This window comes from Staurois parvus, unplaced genomic scaffold, assembly GCF_062004578.1.
Source record: "Staurois parvus isolate SC_StPar_1 unplaced genomic scaffold, SC_StPar_1.0 ptg000244l, whole genome shotgun sequence".
NCBI lineage: Eukaryota > Metazoa > Chordata > Amphibia > Anura > Ranidae > Staurois > Staurois parvus.
This window is the reverse complement of record NW_028318040.1, coordinates 6,948,730-6,970,572: the sequence shown is the minus strand read 5'-3', so window position 1 is coordinate 6,970,572 and position 21,843 is coordinate 6,948,730. Positions and strand designations below refer to the sequence as shown.

The following is a 21,843-nucleotide window of genomic DNA, read 5'->3' as shown; positions in this document are numbered from 1 at the left end:
AAAAAATTAGCTCCCTAGCTGTTATTCTGCTTCAGTATTTCCCAAGTCAGCGACTCTAAACAGACATACATTACTCAAGTTAGAATACCTGATCTGCATGCTTGTTCTGGGTCAGTGATTCATAAAGTATTGAAGCCATTGCCTCTTAATGACAGCCAGGCAACTTGATTTTTTAAGGGAGGTTAGCAATAGCAGTATTTCTCTCCATGCTAGTCTCCTTTAATAATACACGTGCGGCTGCTCACCACTGAACTCCTTATTAAATAATTAATAAATGTAATACTTTACATCTGAGCAGCCATGATTTAATAATACAAACTGGACACTTTAATGGAGTTTTTCAATTTCTTGAAAAAAATATTAGCAGAGCTAATAGCTGTTAAAAAAGGCACTAATTACCTCTGGCAGTGTACACTATTTTAAACTGAACCTACAGATACCAGTTTGAGTTAGATTAAAGGCACCAAGTGACAATCTGCCTGTATTCAATTAAGGATTTTTAGAAACCTGGCAAAAACTCAGCCATGGGCACAACCCAATTATACTTTCAAAGCTGAATTCTAAACTAACATTCATCAGCTCCACACTGAACCACATGGTATTATTTACTGAAATATATTATGTCACTGTCATAAATGCAAAGTTTTCTCCTGCATTATTACTTTATTTTCTGTTTGTCTCTCTTTATTTTTTACAGTATATGCAAAAGCAACAAGAAATTAATATTTATTTCATATTAGAAGGTTTCCTGATTCCATAAAAGGATTACTTTCTATATTTGTATTTTTGTATTGTGTTTCTAGCCATTTCTTGTTTGAGTTTCTAGCCATAATAAGACACATATATCCTGCTGGATTTTAAAGTGAACCTGTGATTTGCCTATGAAGAGCAAAGCAATAGGTTCACTTCATGACCCCCTCCCCAACTGCAGTTAATCACCTCTCCTTCTGGATATGGGGGGGTCATGCCATATGACAAATGGTGTTTGGTGATAGGTACATAGGGGTGGTAAGCATGTTCAAAGTTGCAACCTGAAATCTACACAGTGTTTTTTCTCCTCTCAGCTGAATTTATCAGAAGGAGTTGAGGGAAAGGTACACTATATTGCCAAAAGTATTGGGAAACCCCTCCAAATCATTGTAATCAGGTGTTCCAATCACCTCCATGGCACATGTGTATAAAGTCAAGCACCTAGGCATGCAGACTGCTTCTACAAACATTTGTAAAAGAATGGGTCAAAACAAGTGTTAAAGTAACAATACAAATAAAAAGGAAAATAAAGATCCAATTCTTTGGAATTTTACTAAAGCAATGACTCAAGGAATAGTTTAAAGCTTTCAAGATAAAAAACCTAACATATTACTGAAATAATAATTGAATAAAATGTGATATAAATTATCACTTCATAACTATATTGGGAAATAGTTCATGATGACAGACTGCATGGCAACAAATTACCTGGATATTCTCTGTCCCAAGTTATACAGAAGAGGGGTTATAGGGATATACCTTGCATCTAGTTGTTTCTAATTGTCGCTAGTAGTTATCACCCTACACTTTACAAAATAGAACTAATCTCAGTTTCTTCATTCTGACCTTTTGGAGAGATACTATTTATCACTAAGGTCTAGTATGTTTATCTTTGGCACAGTTTTAAGAAATGTTATTTTTCTGTTATATTTGTAGAAATTGCCTCATTACCAAACAAACTCAATCCTTTTCTATCATTATATTGATGAATTTTAAAACTGCCTAAGTACAGTATGATCCAGGCTGCCTTGTTCAATCAGCCGCTTGATACTGCAGAAGTGATAAGCTGGTTTACTTTTCCATGTACTGTATAAAAGGCTTTCATCTGCTGCTTTTAGCTTCCTGAAAGTCTTTTTATTATTAATGACTTTTAATTATTGATGAATTTTATTTCGAATTTGATCAGCTATGGAGATCAATATTGCCAAAAAAACTTTTAAAAATGAGGTTAGCAGTAGCCAAATCACATGTTCAGCTATCGCTCAAGAGAAGGTAAGGGAAAAACTATTAAAAAATGAGAAAAACAAGATCCAGAACATCAACCATAAAAATCTTTAATTTGTCATCACAACAACTGGGAGATCTCCTTACATCATAAGAATTTACATTTCACTGAGTCTTTTAATAACAAATCTGCAGAAGTTGAAGCGATTAGCTATTCACAATCAAAAGATTTTATAGCATTGAGGAGGAAGAAATGGATGTCAACTCTAAGAAAGTCAACTTACTATTCAGTAAGGATTCTGAGATATTACTTGAGGAGACTAATGATCAGATCATATTAGAACCCTTTAATGCACTTCTGGAAGAAGGATATGACCTGCCAAATATCTTTATCAATGTCCTGTGTACATATGCTGCATTTTGTCTGCATTCTATTTTTTGCCCACAAGATGAAATTTATAAAAGCTTCTTATATTATAGTTTACCCAGATTTTATAAGCTGTGAGAATTAAAGAAGACACAAACTAATACTAAAAGTTTAACCAAGAATAAGCTTAAAGCACTTAAAGCACTCAAAGATAACCTTTAACTCATTATTCATATAGCAAACAAGGGTGAATAGTAAATCAGAACAATACAAAACAATACATAAGAAAAATTAAGAAAGGATCCTTCACTGTTATATAAACCTGAATTACATATTTTAATTAAAAATGCACATAGATTTGGTTTTATAAACAATGCAGTATAGGCTTATGGAGGACTATTGTACTACACCCTATTTCTTCCATATTTCAAAAGTTCATAAAAAGTTCAGAATGTCCATCAGGACAACCCATTGCCATGAATATGGATGAATTAACTAAAATAATTTCAAAGTATATTGGTTTTTTTTCTGTAGCATATATTGATTCCATTACTAAATACTGCATTTACTAGACACCTAGTCTAGTTGTGATCATGGATATATCAGGTTATCCCCTTATGTCAGTTCACTGTACTTCCATCTCTCACGAAGCTGGACTTGCAGAATTGGATAATTTCCTGTCCATTAATGATAACATGGACCCTCTACAATCTCAATTAATTTCCAACTGTACCCATTTTAATTTAGAGCATAATTATTTTCATTTTTTAGACACTTACTTTTTAGAGAAAATTGGCACAAATGTGGGTTCCAAGTTCACTTCCAGCTATGCAAATTTATTAATGTGATTAAGGGAAACAGTATGTTTGGTCCAATAATCCCTTTGCAAAACATCTGTTATATAGATGACCTCATTGTCATTTGAGATAGACAGCCAGAAACCACAGCATTTTTAAGTACATTATTGTAATAATAATCTATACAGTATTCCGTTCACATGTGTGCCTGATCCTCATTCTCTAGTGTTTCTGGACTTCGTATTATCCTCTGATAAGGTGAATATCATTTTCAAAACTCATTAAAAAAACTGTTGGAAACTCCTAATTACATTAAAAAAAGTTGACATCATCCACAGTGCAAAAAAAACATTTAAATTCAGTTAGTTTCAGAGGCATAAAGAAGAAATTGTAGGAAAGACCAGGACTATTTGGAACAAAGTATTATACTCAAAACAATTCTCTTGGAAAAAGGATATAACTGTTTGTAAGAAACATATTCTCATAGTAACGATAATAATATTGCATCCATTACCAAATGTAATTATTAGTATTGGGCAATTAATAAAGTCATTAATAAACACTGGCCTATTCTATTACAAGATTAATTCTAAATCAGACAAACAAAATACGAAGAAATGGAGGAGGTTTTGGCACACCAAGAAAGAAGACCCAAATGACGTCTCTATAATGCTGGCAACGTTAAGTCCTTATTACCAGTTCAAATGTAAATATAACAGTTTGACCCAGTGGCAGCAAGTTCCAGCTGAGGACAGCGCCAGGGGTGCCTACACATAGCTGGACTGGACCAGAGTGATCACAGTGGTGACTGATGCTTGATTAGCACTTGCTAAGCTGCTTTATATGTGAGTTGCCAACTTTGTGTCAGTAAATGAGTGGGTTTAATACTACACTCAGATGGCGCTATATCCCTTTTTTCCTTTCTTAAATTAGATAAACTCCTCCCCAGAAAATCAAAAACAGTGTTTAGGAGGGCTAGGAGGTTCAAAAAACTTATTGCTCTCAGTAAATTATAAGAGTCTAAAACAGGGGAGTCAAACTGGCGGCCCTCCAGCTGTTGCAAAACTACCATGAAGTCCCATCATGCCTCTGCTTTTGGAAGTCAAGCTTGTAACTGTCAATCTTGCAATGCCTCATGGGACTTATAGTTTGGCAACAGCTGGAGGGCCACCATTTGAAACCTGTGATCTAAAAAATCAAGTGGAGATATGCCAACTTTTTGAATATATAAGGAACTTATTGCTATAAGAAAAAATGCTTAGCTTAGCCATTTTATTTTCCATGAGCAAAAAAGTTTAATGGTCACTAAGGGCACATGATATATGATCCAGCAATGTAATAATTGTTTTATACAACTTGTTATATATGGCTTGAGATGTCCTTGTAGTCTAATATATGTAGGGCAGACAATCAAGGCTATGTGATCAAGGCTATAGATTTAGAGAACGCAAGAGACTGACTGAACAAGAAAGCCTGGATCACACTGTACCTGGGCAAATTTCAACTTGCCATAATAACAATACAAAAGGATTAACTTTGTTTGGAATTGAGGACATATATATATATACATTAAATTTAACAGAAAAAAAACAGTTTCTCAACATACCAAAAAGAAACATACTGAAACCTACTGTTGAATAGTATGGCTCTAAAAAGGTCTGAATGAAGACGTGAATAATTCTATTTTGTAACTTGTAGGGTAATAGCTAGTAACAATTAAAACAACCAGGTAAAAGGTATCTCTCCCTATATCCCTGCTTTTGTGTGGCTTGTGGTGGAGAATATCCAGGTAATTTACTGTATCTTCTATAGCATCCTAATATACTGTAGGTTTGTCACATTTTATTCAATTATTACTGCTGTAACTTATGATTTTTTTTTTTTCCAAAAAGAAAGCCTTTATTAATACAAAACATAATGGTACAAGAGACATGTACAGGGTGCCTAAGCGAAATAGCAGGCACAATCTACAGCGACACAGCAGTAACTCAACCAAGAAAATACAGATAATGCACTGATACAAAACCCGAGTACAATAAGGATATGCTTACAGCAAACCGGAGCCAATATAGTATAGTATGGGGTGTAAATGCATCATAAAATAATATCCCCTGCGCTCGTGCTTCGTCATGTAGGGCTGTAGCGATAGGAAGAGTGGTCATAGCACCTGAGCGTAAGGTTCGGCCAAAAACATATGACGATGGGGAGAGTTACCAAACCGGGAAACGTTGCGGTAGGAGCCGTTGATGGAAGTGGGGAGAGTGAAAGAATGGCATGTCTAATGTTCCAGGTAGCATAGCAAAGCAAAAGGCGAGAAGAAAAGAGAAAGGAGAAAAGAAAGAAAGGGAGGTAGAAAGAAAAATGATGGGAACAGAAAGGGGAGGATGGGGGTGCAAAAAAAAAAAAAAAAAAATTAAATTAATAGTGGGGAGGGGGGGGGGGGGGGAACATATGGGGTGAGTAATGATAGCAATATCTGGGGTTAATCATGTATGGGGATAAGAGTTGAGCCAACGCCAGAGTCGCATGGAAAGGGAGACATTATCGAAAAGAGTCATAGTGCCTACCACAGAAACTACTGTAAAGAAGTAACATCGGCAGGAAAGCTGGACCAAGTCAGACCTAGTGGTCCATAAGAGACCTGTATGTAGGAGTAGTTGTGAAATAGATCCAGCAGGCCCAGATGTGGGAAAATTTAGTGGGAGTGTCAAGGGCCGACGCAATCAGTTCCTCCATGTCTGCCATTTTACCCACACGGACAAGCCAATCACGAACCGAGGGGGGGCGAGAAGAGCCCCAAAGAACGGGAAGGCAGAGTCTGGCCGCGTTGACCATATGCATGGCCAAAGATCTATGATATTGTCCCCCCGGAAGGGAGGAATGATGGAGGAGAAACTGGGCCGGAGACAGATCCAGAGGCACGGTCGTCACCGAAACTACAATCCTATGAACCTCTTGCCAGAACGGTTGAATGCTCGGACAGGACCACCAGATGTGTAAAAATGATCCGTCCGCAGCCCCACACCTCCAACAGATATTGGGATAAGAAGGATTAAAATGAGCAATTCGTGAAGGGGTGCGATACCACCTCGATACCAATTTGTAACCGTTTTCCTGCGTTGAGACATTAAGGGAGCATTTATGAGAATATTTGAATACACGTGCCCAGTCGGAATCCGACAAATTTTCATCCAGATCTCTATGCCAGGCCTGACAAGAGGGTAGGGAGTTATAGGCCCTATTCTCAATTAAGAGGGGGTAAATTTCTGAAATCAAATGCTTACGCGGTTCTCCTCTCGAGCAAATATCCTCAAAAGGGGTAAGAGGGCGGGTCCAATCACGGAAAGGTTTATGCGAGAGCAGATAATGCCTTATTTGCAAATAAACCCAGAGAGGAAAATCGCGGGTACCCAAGCTTTCACGCAGTTCGTGGAGTGATTTCATCTGGCCTTCGTGGAGAAAGTGTTTGGCTAAAATTTGATCATGCGGCCAGTGTTCAGATAGAAAGTTCTTGTGCATTCCAGGGGGGAAGTCAGGGTTGAGTCGGATGGAAGTGAGACCGTTCGGAGACGCAGAAATAGATGATGATTTGCAGGTATAGCGGAAGGCTTTCAGGGTAGGGCCTATCAACGGGTGAGTGAGAAGAACCTGAGGCGTATGCTTCAGCGGCAGCCAAGGGATCGAAATCAGGGGTGCGAATGAGAAGGCATGTTCTAGCTGCACCCAATCTTTAGAAGCAGAATGGACGTGCCAGTCCACTACACGGCAGAGCTGACACGCCAAATAGTAACGGTGAAGGTCAGGAAGGCCAATACCACCGTCAAGTTTAGGGAGAATCAGTTGGGAATAAGCAATGCGCGGGCGTTTATGGTTCCAAAGGAACAGAGAACAGAGCCTCCTACAGGACGTGAAGAAAACAAGCGGTATGTGGATGGGCAGAGTTTGAAAGAGGTAGAGAAGGCGAGGAAGGATGTTCATTTTAATTATCGCAGCTCTTCCAAACCACGAAAAGCAAGGACGGTGCCATTTATTCAGATCCCCTTGGAGAGAACGAAGAGTGGGTAAAAAATTCTTAGCGTATAAATCGTCGGGGTTGCGGGTAAGCTTCACACCTAAATAAGAAAGTGAATCCCTTTCCCACTGAAACGGGAAACGCGACTCACAATCAGAAACCACTTCCGAAGGCAAGGTGACGTTGAGAGCGAAAGACTTAGAAAAGTTAATCTTGAAGTTCGACAAATAACGAAAAAATGCAAAATCCTTTAGTAAATTCGGCAGAGTAATATGCGGTTCTGCAAGGAAGAGAAGAATATCGTCCGCGTAGGCCGCAAGCTTATATTCCTTATCCGAGACCACAATTCCTTTGATGTCGGGGTTAGAGCGCAACTTCCGTAGAAGGGGCTCCAAGGAAAGGACGAACAAGAGTGGAGAGAGGGGGCAACCCTGACGCGTGCCGTTGCCCAAAGAGAAAGAGTTTGACAGATGTCCATTGACCCGGACACGCGCAGTAGGGCCTGAATACAGGGACATTATGAAATTGAGCATCTTCTCACCCAGACCCAATTGCACCAAAGACTCCTTCAGATAGTCCCAGGCGATCCTATCAAAGGCCTTCTCCGCATCCAGGGAAAGGAAGAAACCGGGAAAGGTAGATTTACAGAGCCAATGTTGGAGGTTGAGGGCCTTAATGGTATTATCCCTGGCCTCCCTACCCGGGATAAATCCAACTTGATCCAAATGGATCAAGGAGGGGAGCAGAGGAAGAAGTCGATTGGCAAGGATTTTCGCAAAGAGTTTAATGTCAACATTCAGCAGGGAGATGGGTCTATAATTAGAAACTTGTGTGGCATCCTTGTCACCTTTAGGAATAACTGTGATATGGGCTTCCAGAAGGCGATTTTGAGGTTGGGGGTCTTGCGAGAAAGTGTTGAATGCCGATAGGAAAGGGGTACCCAGGATGTCAAGGAAAGATTTATAATAGGCCGCCGAGAAGCCGTCCGGGCCCGGACTCTTACCCGGTTTCATCCGTTGCAGAGCACACTGCAACTCATTCAATGTCAGGTCTGTGTCCAGCGAAGCAGCCAAGTCCTCCGGGAGGGCCGCCGGGCCGTGAAGGCGGAGAAACTCGGAAATCAGGGAGGCCCTAGAGTTGTCAGTGGGCAGAGGAGGGTGTTCCGGAGGAAGATTATATAAGGAAGTGTAAAAGTGTTCGAAGTGGGTGGCAATGTCAGGGTTAGAAGTAGCTATAGTGCCATCAGAACCCCTGATTCTGTGCACCGTCATGCTGGATCTTTTCTCACGGAGAGCTCTGGCGAGAAACTTCCCACTCTTATTAGCAAATTCATAATACAGCTTTTGTGAAAGGATGAACCGTTTCTTAACCACCTTGCCCAGTTCAGTAAGAAGTTGTGAGCGTAGACTCGTTAGTTCAGATAAGGTCGACGCAGCCAGAGACCGTTTATGCGCCCTCTCTAGGGAGTGTATCCTGCCCGTGAGGAATTTCAAATGTTCTTGTCTATCTCTTTTGCGCTTTGTCGCTGCTGCAATGAGAAAGCCACGGATAACACACTTGTGGGCTTCCCACAGCGTGAGGGGGGAGATATCCGGAGAGGAATTTAGGGAAAAGTATTCCGACAGATTGGAGCGTATCTCCTGTAAAATAGCGGAATCTGTCAGAAGGGAAGCATCCAGGCGCCAGAATTTCGAGCCAATAAACACATCAGGGAATCGCAAGGTCATGGTGATGGGGTGATGGTCGGAAAGAACCATTGGTTCTATCGAAGCAGCATGGAGGAGTGGAAGATCCGATTGCGACAGGAAGAAATAATCTATCCTGGAATATTTATTATGGGGAGCTGAGTAAAATGTGTAATCTTTCACAGAAGGGTGAAGGGTTCTCCAGGAGTCATGCAATTGTAGATGTTGTAATTGTGTACGTATGTGTGTAAGGGCCTTGAACGGCAGAAAGGAGCTGCCTGAAGAGGAGTCTAACAGTGGGCATAGTGGAATATTCAAGTCGCCCCCGAAAATCAACATTCCGGATTGGAACCCAGCCAGGGCGGTGGTAATTGAGCGCATGAAAGTAACCTGCTTGGTGTTAGGAGCATAGACATTGGCCAGTGTAACAGGTCGCTTAGCACAAAAACCCTTTACAAACAGGTATCTACCTTCTGGATCAACAAGGGAGTCCGTCACCGAGAAAGGACAATGTCTAGCGAGTAAAATGGCAACACCCTTTGATTTGGCTAGCGGGTTAGCAGCATGGAGAACCGTAGGGAAATGGAAATCAAAAAGTTTGGGGATAGAGTCCTGGCGAAAGTGCGTCTCTTGGAGGAAGACTACATCCGCTTTTTGTTTGCGCACGTAAGAGAGCAACATGGAACGCTTCTCGGGCACGTTCAGGCCCTTGGCATTGAGTGATAGGCATTTCAAGGACAATGGTCCTGAGACTGAGGTGGAGGCCGACATGATAACCCGTCAGTAAATTGCACTAGGGATGAGGGGAAAGGGAAGAAGGGAGATAAAAAAAAAAAAAAAAAAAAAAAAAAAAAAAAAAGGGGGGGGGGGAGGGAGAGTATAAGAAGAAAAAGTGGAAAAGGTAAACGGCTTGAGGAAGAGACCCGCTGTTCCTTATAAGAAGAAAAGGAGAAGAAAACTAGGAGAGAAAGTATGAAGGCGGTGGAAAGAGAAAGAACAGAAAGAGAAGCAAGAAAGAAAAATAAACGATATAGTAAAACGCGCCGTATAGACGATCAGTAGGAGCTCACAGAGCCCACTGTGTGGGGAACGAGGAGGACGCCGAGACGAGAATTAACGCCACCGCCGGCCGGTGGTCACGCCAAAATATGTAAGCAAGTGAGAAGTTATGTGATGAGGAGGGAGGAGTTCGATAGCGACATAAGGTTTAGGATGTTCTAGAGAAAACACGCGTAGGAAGGGACTCATACCAACTCCATGAAGTGGCAAATTGTAAGCCATGTAGGGGGCACTAAAGCGCAGGCTGTGACAGAAAAAAAAAATTCCTGAGAGGTGTAAATCAGGTGAAAAACCGTCCCCACGCTATCCAAGCCCGGAAGTCCGGTTAACTCTAGGACACATATATAAGAGAAGGGTTGGAGAAAGTGGAGACGGTCGCAAGGCCTAAAACGAGGGAAGACAAATGTGGGAGGGTGGAGGGCCAAGACGGATATTGCAAGCATTTCCTGAACAAAAAAACAAAGTTATCAACGGATTAGCAGAGGCAAAACAAACAAAAATCAAGACAATAACAATGAGAAACACAATGGAACCCCAAATGGTTAACAAATACAGGCTAAACATCCCAGGATCAGCACCAACGAAGCCGATACTAAACAAAGCACTGACCCTATACTGCGAGTATATATAAGTAGTACAATCAGTGACCCCAGCATCACAAAAGGGACGAGCATCACCTCCCCCCACAACCGCACCATCACCAAGATCCTCAGAGCAAAGGGGAAATGAACCTCTAGGGAGCCCCGCCCATGCTATTATCCCTAGAAGCCGTTTGACAGCAAGAGCAGGAAACAAGAATAACCCAATGAGAAGAAGGCAAGGCCAGGCGGGACAACCCCAAAGGAAGCAGGGAAGGGGATGCTCGTCCATCTAACCATAGGCAAGAAGCAGTAACCCCAGGAGCCACCCCACCACAACCATCCCCAAACCCACCCCCCATCCCGACATCAGCCCACCTCCACATTCCCAAATACAGTGCAAGCAATACTCAGCCCTCTTGCGCCAGCACTGAAGAAGTCAACTGGGTATAGCCGGTCATAGAACGCCAGGGAGAGGCTGAGTTCAGCTGGGAGCCGCAACAAAGAAAACAGAGCGTCAGACAATGAAGCAGGAGGGGTTCCCTTGGGTACGAAGAGGATGCAGCAAAAGGTGGGCGGACGATCCGGAGGCCGACCACTAAGGTAGATACAAGAGCGACCAGATCACTGGGCGGAATCCAGATGAGGAGGGGACAGAAGGTCAGCTGGGGGATCCGGGGAGCCAAATCTCAGCAGTAGAGAGCGAGCCAGGGGTCAAGAAGTCCACCACGGAGCAGCCGACTATCACTCGGAGCAGATCCTGGAACCAATGAGGCAGGGGTACAGTGGAGACATCCCCATGGCGTCTTTCCCTTCGCGGGTGCTGGTCGGAGTCCAGAAGCGTAGGTTCCCCAAAAAGCTAACAAATGACGTGGCAAACAGAAAGGGAGTCCCGTGCAAAACAGGTAGTGAGAGATGAGGCATTCGGGGCTCCTTAGGGAAGGCCATGGGAACAACAGAAGAAGTATAATGAACCACAAGCAGCTGAAAAAAATGACACAGAAGTGGCCCGATGAAAGGGGAGCGGTAGCCAATTAAGGCTCGTGCCGTTGCTTTCTGTGCGCAGGGGAGGCCGATGGGCTAGAAGCGGCCACCGCGCCTCCAATGGGAGGTCTTGGAGGAGTCGAAGGGACAGTCCGTCTTCTACGAAGGGAATGGCCCTGCCAGTCCATTGCACCATCTGCTGAATCTGGGGACAGGGTCGGAAGCCCTCTCAGAGATCCCTGCCAGTCAGGCAGGTCAATCAATGGGATATTCAGTGACGAGCAAAAAGATGGAAGATCTTCAGGAATTCGCAAATCATATGTGTGGCCGCCAACCCGAGCTGAAAGGCAAAACGGAAATCTCCATCTATATATAATATTGTGGGAACGGAGCGACTCTAGTAGTGGCCTCAAAGCTCGCCTTTGTTGTAGGGTCATGCTGGATAAATCCTGGTATAGTTGTATATCCGCTCCTTCATAGGACAGATGCCTTCTGATCCTAGCGCATCTAAGTATATCTTCCTTGAGCGGGAAGTTAACAATGCAGCAAATGATATCTCTGGGTGGATCCACATCGCTCCCCCTGGGCCGACTTGCTCTGTGTGCACGCTCAATCTCAATGGGGGTCGCTGGCGGGCGACCCAGAAGGTCGTTAAAGATGGTTGTAACCGCCTTAGGAATATCAGGGTTTTCCACGGATTCTGGTACACCGCGAAGTCTAATGTTATGTCTACGGCCACGGTTATCCAAGTCTTCAATCTGCCTGTAGAACTCTCTGATAGTCGCAGTGTGGACCCCTGACTGTCGCTGTAAGTGGAGTATAGCATTCCTGTTACTACTGGAGACCGTTTCTACCTCAGCCAGTCTTGAGCCCATTGCACGAATGTCTTCCCTTAAATCATGTAGGGCAGAGGTCAGGGTAGTGGCCAGAGAGGCCTTTATATCAGAGGCCACAGCATGAAGATCTTTAAGGGACAATGACTGTGTGGCAGGAGAGAGATCATGCTGTGGCACTGTGTCACTTCCAGCCTGCATAGCCATGCATGAAGAGCAGCCTGTGTCAGAGGCTGAGGCTGCAGAGGGAGGGGGAGAGGGGGATTGAGAGAGAGAGGGAGGTGGCTGCGGCCCTGCTCTCTGTGCCTGGGAGCTAAAGAGCTCCTTGATGTGTCTCCCTGCTGGCTTGGGGCCCCTTGGGGACCGCGATCGGGTGCCGGAGAGCGTCCGGTCGTGTTTCCCCATGTTGTGAGGGGTCTGTCTTACCCCTCCCGACCACGCTGTTTGGCAGTCCGATCCGGCCGGCGGGAGCTCCTACATTAAGCGGCCATTCCGCTCGGCGCCAAGCCACGCCCCCCCGTAACTTATGATTAAACCTCTAAACAATTTCTTGGATCCTCCATTTAGTCAGATTACAAAAAAATGACTCTTTATTCTTGTTTTTTATTTCAATTGGTATTTTCACTTTTTATTACATATTTTATGTTACATAATAAAGTACATAAAACATAATAATAATAATACATTTACATAATAAATTATATAAAAATACTAATATATAATAATTTTTTAGAAGTGTATGAAAATTAGCAAATACTTTTTTTTAAGTCAGCTCCGATATTAGGAAGTTGTATCTTTGCATGCTCTCAGGCTTGAGAAAAGGGAACCCATCCCTGAAACACATCCTTCAGGTTAATACTCACACACACCTGAGGAAATGTGATGTACACATCTTGACTGGTCTGCAGTAGCTGTCAGGAGCTCCAGCATGGAATACTGTCCAGTTGTGGAAGTGCACAATCTTTCCCCAGCCTGACAGCTACCCAGAAGTGTCAAATAAAGATTAATTTGCCACCGGACCCAGCACTGGCAATGCTAAATTTGAGGATTGAACATTTTCCTCGGCACTACCACACATTGTAATTACTAGATTTTGGAGGAAAGATTTAGCACCTAAGCCCATAGAAATTATCACCCTAATTAAGCCTCACTATGAATATAAAAAAGCACTTGCCATTAGAGTGGATTCACTTCCCAAATTTGAACAGTCTTGGAAACCTTGGGTAGGTTGGAATAATTACTGATGCAGATTGTCACATATTAGTGAAATATTGCCAAATAAGTGTATGTTTTTCTTCCTCTCATTTCTCCTTCCCTTTTATTTCAGATAATTGTTTGTCTGTGAGCCCTGTGTGGCTCTTTTATGGTTGTATACTGGATGTTTTCTTCTACTGTACCTTGTAGTATGCATGTACACTTGTAGACATGAATCCAATTTTTTGTGTACTACTGCTTCTCTTTGATATCTCAATAAAAATGTTATTGGTATGAGATTAATTTGTCATCTTCACTGCATTGCAGACCCCAGTAGTGCTTCTCCTCACCATGATGGCTGTGTACAGAGCAGCATTATTTATTACAGGTACTTATACAGCACCATCAATTTACACAGCGCTTTTTACATATACAGTAAAACCTTGGATTGCCAGCATAATTAGTTCCAGAAACAGGCTTGTAATCAAAAAGCACTCATATATCAAAGCAAATTTCCCCATAAAAAATAATGGAAACTCAGGTGATTCATTCCACAACCATTTATACATTAAAAAAAATTATTACAGTAATACAAAATACTGTACAGTAGTAAAAATAAAAGTAAAAATTAAGTAAAAATTAAATTAACCTGCACTTTACCTTTGAAATATGTGGCTGGTGTGAGGGAAACAAGAGAGAGGAGGATGATTGTTGTGTAGGATGTCTATCACTAACAGGATCACTATAATCTGTTGGCTCACTGGAATCTTTTTCTTTTTGTGCGACTTTAACAAGGAACCTATCCAGTGACACTTGCTTTTGCCTCCTTTGAGGATTTTGCGGAAATGTGACATTGCATTGTAGTTAAACAGATTTATCGTTCGCACTGCCACAGCCTTATTCGGGTGGTGATTTTCTACAAAATTTTGCACTGTTTCCCACAATTTGCACATATCCCTAATCCTTTAAATCCTCCTCTTCAGACAACATCTCCTCCATAACCTCTTGCTGTTGTTTGCGATGCAGATCCATCAGTTCATCAGTGGTCAGCTCCTGGCCATGTTCCTCCACCAGCTCTTGAATGTTGTCCTCATTCACCTCCAGTCCCATGGTCTTTACCAAGGACACAATTTCATTGACAACTTGTGGCTCCTGTTCCTGAGCAAACCCCTCAAACTTATGTCCAAGAGCACAATCAGGCTACAGTTTTTTCCAAGCAGAATTGAGGGTTCTCTTGGTGACCCCATCCCAGGCTTTATCAATGATCTTGAGGCAGTTCACGATGTGGAAATGATTCCAAAACTCTTGGAGGGTAATGTTTGTTTCTTCGGTCACCTCAATGCATAACTGAAATACTGCTTTGGTGTAAAACCTTTTAAGTTTGGAAATAACCTGCTGATACATGGGCTGGAGTAGTGGAGTGGTGGTAGGAGGAAGGAAATTGACCTTAATGAACTCAAATTCCTCCAGTAAGTTGTCCTCAAGGCCTGGAGGATGAGCAGGAGCATATCCATTATCAGCAAGACTTTGAGTGGCAGATTCTTTTCTAAAAGGTATTTCTTTACTGTAGGACCAAATACTTAGTTGATCCACTCAACAAACAAAAAAATAAGATTCGAGTGACCCAAGTCTTGCTGTTGGACCTCCACATAACTTAACTGGCTCTTCTGCACCTTACATTTCTTGAAGGCTCGTGGATTCTCAGAATGATACACTAACAGGGGCTTGATTTTCAAATCCCCATTTGCATTAGCACAAAAAAGAGGGTGAGACAGTTTTTCATGGGCTTGTGACCAGGCATTGCATTCTCTTCTGCTGTAATGTAGGTCATCTTTGTCATCTTTTTCCAAAAAGACCTGTCTCATCTCAGTTAAAATCTTGCTGTGGCAGGTAACACTCGGAAACCATGAGCTGCTGGAACTCGGCAGCGAACATGTCAGTTGCTTTAGCGTCCAAACTAGCAGCCTCTCCATGCCTCACAACACTATGGATGCCACTTCTCATCTTAAAGTTATCAAATCAACCCCTGCTCACCTTGAAGACTTCTTCATTTTTTGTCGACGTATGTGGCAGCTTACTTACAAGGTCGGCGTACAAGGTCTTTGCCTTCTCGCAGATAAGGTTCTCGGACACAGTATCACCTGCTAATTGCTTCTCGTTTATCCAGATGAGAAGCAACTTTTCTACATCTCCCAGAACATGGGGCCGTTGGTTTAATACTATCGTGACTCCTTTTGCTGCATCTATACACCTTCTTTATTCTTTCTTCTTTAATATTTTGCAAATCGTCAACGTAGATTTGTTATACAATCTTGCAATGTCGGCCACTCTCATACCTCGTTCATGCTTCTCTATGATTTCCTTTTTAACTTCCACCATAATCATCTAATTCTTACTGCCTTCCTTTTCTACCTTTTTTTAAAATGCATTGGGGCCATTGTTGCAGTACAGATGTTGACTATTCAGTACGAGGTGTGTGAGGCACATCGACTAAGACCAGGAGACAATTACCCACAATTTTGCAGCGAGAAAGAGAGAGAAGAACCATCAGCTCAGTTGTGACGTGACGCTCAGCAGACGTACATACTACTCGTTTTGCAAGACCTTGCTCATTTATCAAGTTAAAATTTATAAAACATTTTTGCTCGTCTTACAAAACACTCTCAGACCAAGTTACCCGCAATCCAAGGTTTGCTGTATATTGTACATTCACATTGGTCCCTAACCCTCAAGGAGCATACAATCTAAAGTCCCTACCTTACATTCATACTTACACATATTAGGACCAATTTAGACAGGATCCAATTAACCTACCAGCATGTCTTTGGAGTGTGGAAGAAAACCCATGCAGGCACAGGGAGAACATGCAAACTCCAGGCAGGTGGTGCCCTAATTGGGATTCGAAACAATGACCTTAGTACTTCTAGGAAGAAGTGCTAACCATTTAGCCACTGTACTGCCCTTGTTTCCCCAAGGAAAACATGAGCGCAATATAATTTGTTTTGCTTTTATTTTCATAAAGTTTTTTTACTGCACCAGATTGTTGAGCCTTTTTCCTTTTTGTCTTCCAAACTACGGTACATGCATTTCCTTGTGCTGTTTGGGGATAGCTGCACTGTGAATTGGATCTCTGTAAGAACATTTTAATTGAACTCTATCTTTCAAGGATTACTTCTAGAGTGGAAGTGACAAGTTGGTTTGCCTGTCAGTTTAGAAGATTTTAAAACAGAAAAGTTCCTTGTACGTGGCTATATAGGAAGAAGGCTTCAACCTCTTCTAGATTTCTCTCAAACTTTCTCAGGGTTGCATTCAAAATTACAGACTGTGTTGGCTAGACTCCTGCAGAGCTCTGGATCTTTGGCAACTGAGGTTCAAGTTATATCTCAATCTTCACATCCAAAGCAGAACAGCATGGAAAGGTTCTTGTATATAATTTCCCACTCAACTAGATATCCCCTATTGTCCATATGTGGGTGCCAGTTGCAGCATTGCTTCCCTATGGCTTTGGGCTCTTTTCTCCAACAGCTTCCACGTTCAGGGATTCCTCTCAAGAGGGGAGATTTCTGCCTCCTTCCATGTGCCTAGACCCAAGGTCTAGGAGAGACTGACTGTTTATTCTGATATCGTCTCAACACAAAAGCCCAGGGGAAAAGAGAACAGCAAGAGTCTCAGATATTAAATCATTCTCCCAGCACATTCCCCAGGCCCCTGGTTGGCCAGAATATCAAACATATCAAATATCCATAACACAGTATCATCTCTCTCCCTGTTAAAGCAAGCTCAAACAACATGTGGCAGTAAAAATATACTCAATGTTTAGAGAATTATTCCTGTTGAGCTACAGATAGATTGAACTACAGCCCACTGCTAGTTATAGAATTCACGAAAAAAAAGGATTTGAGCAGAAATACTATACTGCTACTTCCACTGCTTCCTGCCTGATTTTACGGCCAGCCTAATCAGATGAATCCTCCAATGTCTATACAGTGTGTTAACCATTGTATTAAAAAGTTAGCAAAGAATGATTACTGCAATTATTTTTTTTTTTAATTTGCTGTTTTTTCTGAGCACTGTGCATGTCAGCTATGGTTTGCAGCTTCACATATGTGCATGCACCATAGTCATAAGTGCATGGCTCTTCTCAATAGCATTACTAGATACCATGGGATTTCCCATTATACTGCATGCTCCTGCAGTCATGCACAGCTGGAAATAGGGAGGTGGTGATCAATGGGCTGGTCTCTGTGCAGGGACACAAGCTGAGTGCCTGCGGTTTTTCTAAGTTGGGCACTTAAGAGGGTGACAAAACCCGCTGTGAAATATTGTGAGTGAGCATTGTCGCCCTGTAACAGTAATGGTGAAGAAAGCTCTGTCATAATCACCAGGTAAGAATTAAACACAATAAAATAAACAATTATGGAACAAATAACCCAACATGAGACTGGCATATATCAGACTTAACATTTTAATTTTATATTAGCTTTAACAACAATTAGGGAAGAAAGTTGTAGAGGCACTTCATTAAATGGATCTTTACAGCTACAAAGATAAATAATATAATGCCAAATGCTTAGCCCAAAACATCCACCAGCCCAAACAACATGTTTCATCCCTGACAGCACATTGCCTCTGCTGCACCAAAATCTCATAGTGATGTCAGCATTGTCCAGTTCTCTCCTGCTGTACTACAGAACACTTTTCCCCTTTTCTTCATTACTAAAACATAAGGGGGCTGTTTTGTTGTCCAGAAGGGAGAGCTCATGCAGGGATGCAAACTCAGTGCTGAATAGGTAATTAATGGCTCACTGGGTTTTTGTCAGGATCAACAGGTATTTTGCTATAAATGAAGTATTTCATGTATTGCTGAGATGTACCGAATACTCTTTTGCCTAAACATACACTTTAAAGGAGCAAAAACACACCCATACAAAACCTTTATACAATTTAAATAAAACCAAGGGGGGGGCTATTTTTTTTAACAAAATTGCTGTGTGAATGACACAGCATCCCTATAGCCGTCTCATATAATCCCAGAAATACGTCTAATATATGTATTAACTATGATCATCAGCTCCATCTAGTGGTCATAGCGTAGTGCTTTCCTGAGTGAGGTATGTTAGGAAAATACCACATCATGGCCACTAGATGGAGATGACGAATATAGGAAATAAACATATTTAGACACATTATGGGGATTATTTGTGACAGCTCTGGCAATGCCGAGACATTTACACAACCATTTTTAAAAAAAAGACCCTATGTATATTCATCTGAAACTAAAATTTACTTATGTTTAACCTCTTTGCGCCAGCGCCTCCCAGCCCTTTAGGAGTTTCAGAAGCTGGGAGGTGGGTGGGGTTTTAGGGTCATGAGACCCCCGTGATTCACTGTTACGGCGGTCACATGATCGGAAAAGGTCCCGATCAAAAGGAGAGATCCGGACCTTTCCGTGAGTCACAGACATATGTGCTGGAAGCACGCAGGGCATGCACTCTCAACACATATGTATTTTCTAATTGCGCGCTCAGTGTCAAGGGGTTAAAATTACATATTAACCTACTTGCTTCCAATATCTTTAAGGGACTTTGATTTGCATTCTGTCAAATGCTACACGCTAATTTGATAAATGATAAAAAGACACATCTGTACAGTACATAAACACACTTCCTATAGTTCATGGACATACAAAGCACAAGCTGTGTAAGGTTAAAAACTTAACAAAACAATAGGTGAACTTCATTGAGCATCTCACTGCTAGCTCTCAGTACAAAGCACACCACCAAATACCTTTTATTATGCAAGATGCACTCCAGAGAATGGATTTTTGTAAACAAGGATGTTGCACGTCCTTTCATCAATAATGTATGTATATGTTCTGCAGCAACATCTCTATTGTATTGCAACAACGATCTGCATAAAATCCACATAAGGTGTTAAAAGAAAGGGGGAATATTCTAAAAGGGCCTGTTTGACATGCACAAGCACACTCTATAGGCAGGGCCACATTATGTTTAGACATTGGGGATGTTTTATTCATAGTACATTTTCAGTGGTGACCAGGATCTGTTTTAAAACATGCTGCAGACAACATCCAGTGACTTAAATAGGCTGCTGAAAGTGGAAAGTTTTAAAGCAATCTCAATTAAAGAGTGCGTTCTCTTTCTTACCATAATCCTGTCAAGGAGCGATTGTGTGGGAGACATTTATAAAGTTCTAGAAATTCTTCATCTTCTAACTGTGTCCACCCAAGACTATAAAATAAAATAAATTACATTGTTAGTGCCATCATTTGTAATACACTAATATTAAGGCTGACATGTAATAGTTTTTCTGTTTCCTTCACTTAAATTGTAACAGTGTGCTACAAAATAAATGGAGTATAAAAAAAATAAAGGTTTCCAGTCAAAGGACACACAGCCATAAAACAAACTTGCAGTTTGTGTTCCTATTCATTGCTACTTTTTATTAATGCCTCCACCCAATGCGGGTCTATGCCTTGATGAATTTCATCTTACTGCCTGAACTTAACTTTTAACATCTGTTAAAACTGTTCTTAAAGTGGTTCTAAAGGCTAAAGGTTTTTCACCTTAATGCATTTTCTGCATTAAAGGAAAAGTTCACCTTAAAAAAAATATGCACTTTTTTCCAGGTAAAAAAAAATGTGTATTTACTATTTATTTCTGCTCAGGAGCCTGGAAAGCATTGCCCCTGAGATTAGCCTTTGGCAGGTGCAATGTCAGAGTCCTGCAGACTGTCAGTATAGCTGTCTACCTGTACCTCTGTTATGGGCAGACAGTTACTTAATTCCAAGAAGAATCAATGAACTTACAAGGATGCCCACCAGTGCCCTTGCACTTCATTGAGAACTACAGGCCATGGGCTGCAAAGGCTGGGGATACTTGTAGTCTGTTCATTTACAGAACTCTATGATATAATGATGTGGTCATGTGAATGAAGCCCTGCACAGCTGCCCTCTTTTCAAATTGTGAAAGTGGGTGCGGGGAGCAAATCCCCAACCCTCTGTCAGGGGAAGGGGTGGGAGGATCAGGGAGAGAGCTGCAGGAGCAGCACAATGTTACATGTTCCACTCTACCTAGACAACCCATCATAACAGAGGATGGAACTCTGAAAGAAATATTCCAGTAACCACCAATACTAGCTTTTAGACAACCCCCCAACCTCAGAAATAAACTAATCAGTAGGAAACTTCCTTCTGATAATGATGTCACAAATAATGGAAGCAAACCCTGCAATAAGAAACGCTGCAAACTGTGCAACCAAATCAATCCATCAAAAAGTGTCAGACACTCAAAAGGGATCTTCAATATCTCCGGATCATACAGCTGCACCTCCAGTAATGTTGTGTACCTTATCCAGTGCAGAAAATGTAACAAAGGATCTTATGTTGGCGCAACAGGACAGAAGTTGCAAACAAGGATGAATTTGCACAGACATACCATCAAGGAACATAAAGATGACTTTTGCACACCCAGACCACACAATGGGAGACCTCAATATTTTAGTTCTTAAATGAAATTTCAAATCCATTCAGGAAAGAAAAACTTTTGAACTAAGAATGATAATTCTATTTGACACAAGAGATAACAGCCTGACTTTATGACTATCAGCTCAAGCATGACTGCCTCGGCTAGTGTTATCTCCCCCCCCCCCCAGACTTTGCTTTTGCTGTGTCTTATCTCTGTTTTTTTTTCCCTTCTACATCTCTTCTAACATTCTGCTAAATCTTTGTTTCAGTACTGCTTAGACCTTGAAGAAGGGGACATTCCCTGAAAGCTTGTCCTCACAATTGTATGTTAGTGCAAATAAAAAAAGTATCATGGACAGTACTCAATTGTTCCTGTCGCAAATGTACTAATACGGCTACAATCACCTCAAGCATGTTCCACCCCCCTAATAATGGGTGGAACATATAACATGTTCCAAAAGATGAACTTACCCTTTACAGTAAAAAACCTTCTGCATGCAGCTCCCCCTTCAACCACCCCTTATATTTTCCTGAGCCTAGTCTTGATCCTGTGCTGTGCATGAGAGCAGTGGCTCTCTAGGCTCTCCCCCTCCTCATTGGCTTATAGACAACAGAGGAGCCATTAGCTCCTGCTGCTATCAATACCAGCCAGTGATGAGGGAGTGTTGGGTGGGGTCAAGTCACCTGTTATAGACACACAGAGCTAGCTCAGGAGCAACCCTGCATGAGTGCCCCCATAGCAAGCTTTATCACATGCCTGATGGAGGGGTCCTGCGAGGCTCCAAAATGTCACTTTTTGCAACTATGATGGGATCACTTAATAAAGCTTTAGACCTGTTCTTGAAATACTTTTTCCTATGGTGGGAACTCTGCG

At 41.9% G+C, this 21,843-nt stretch overlaps 1 protein-coding gene across 1 annotated transcript in view; it reads right to left on the bottom strand.

Moving 5' to 3' along the window:
- The window catches only part of LOC149459854 (NACHT, LRR and PYD domains-containing protein 3-like), a 90,931-nt gene that overhangs the window by 9,438 nt on the left and 59,650 nt on the right, over nucleotides 1–21,843 (bottom strand). Inside the window, exon 5 of the mRNA XM_089680543.1 lies at nucleotides 19,651–19,734. Within this exon, the coding sequence (XP_089536669.1) occupies nucleotides 19,651–19,734 (84 nt within the window). The remainder of the gene's footprint in view (nucleotides 1–19,650; nucleotides 19,735–21,843) is intronic.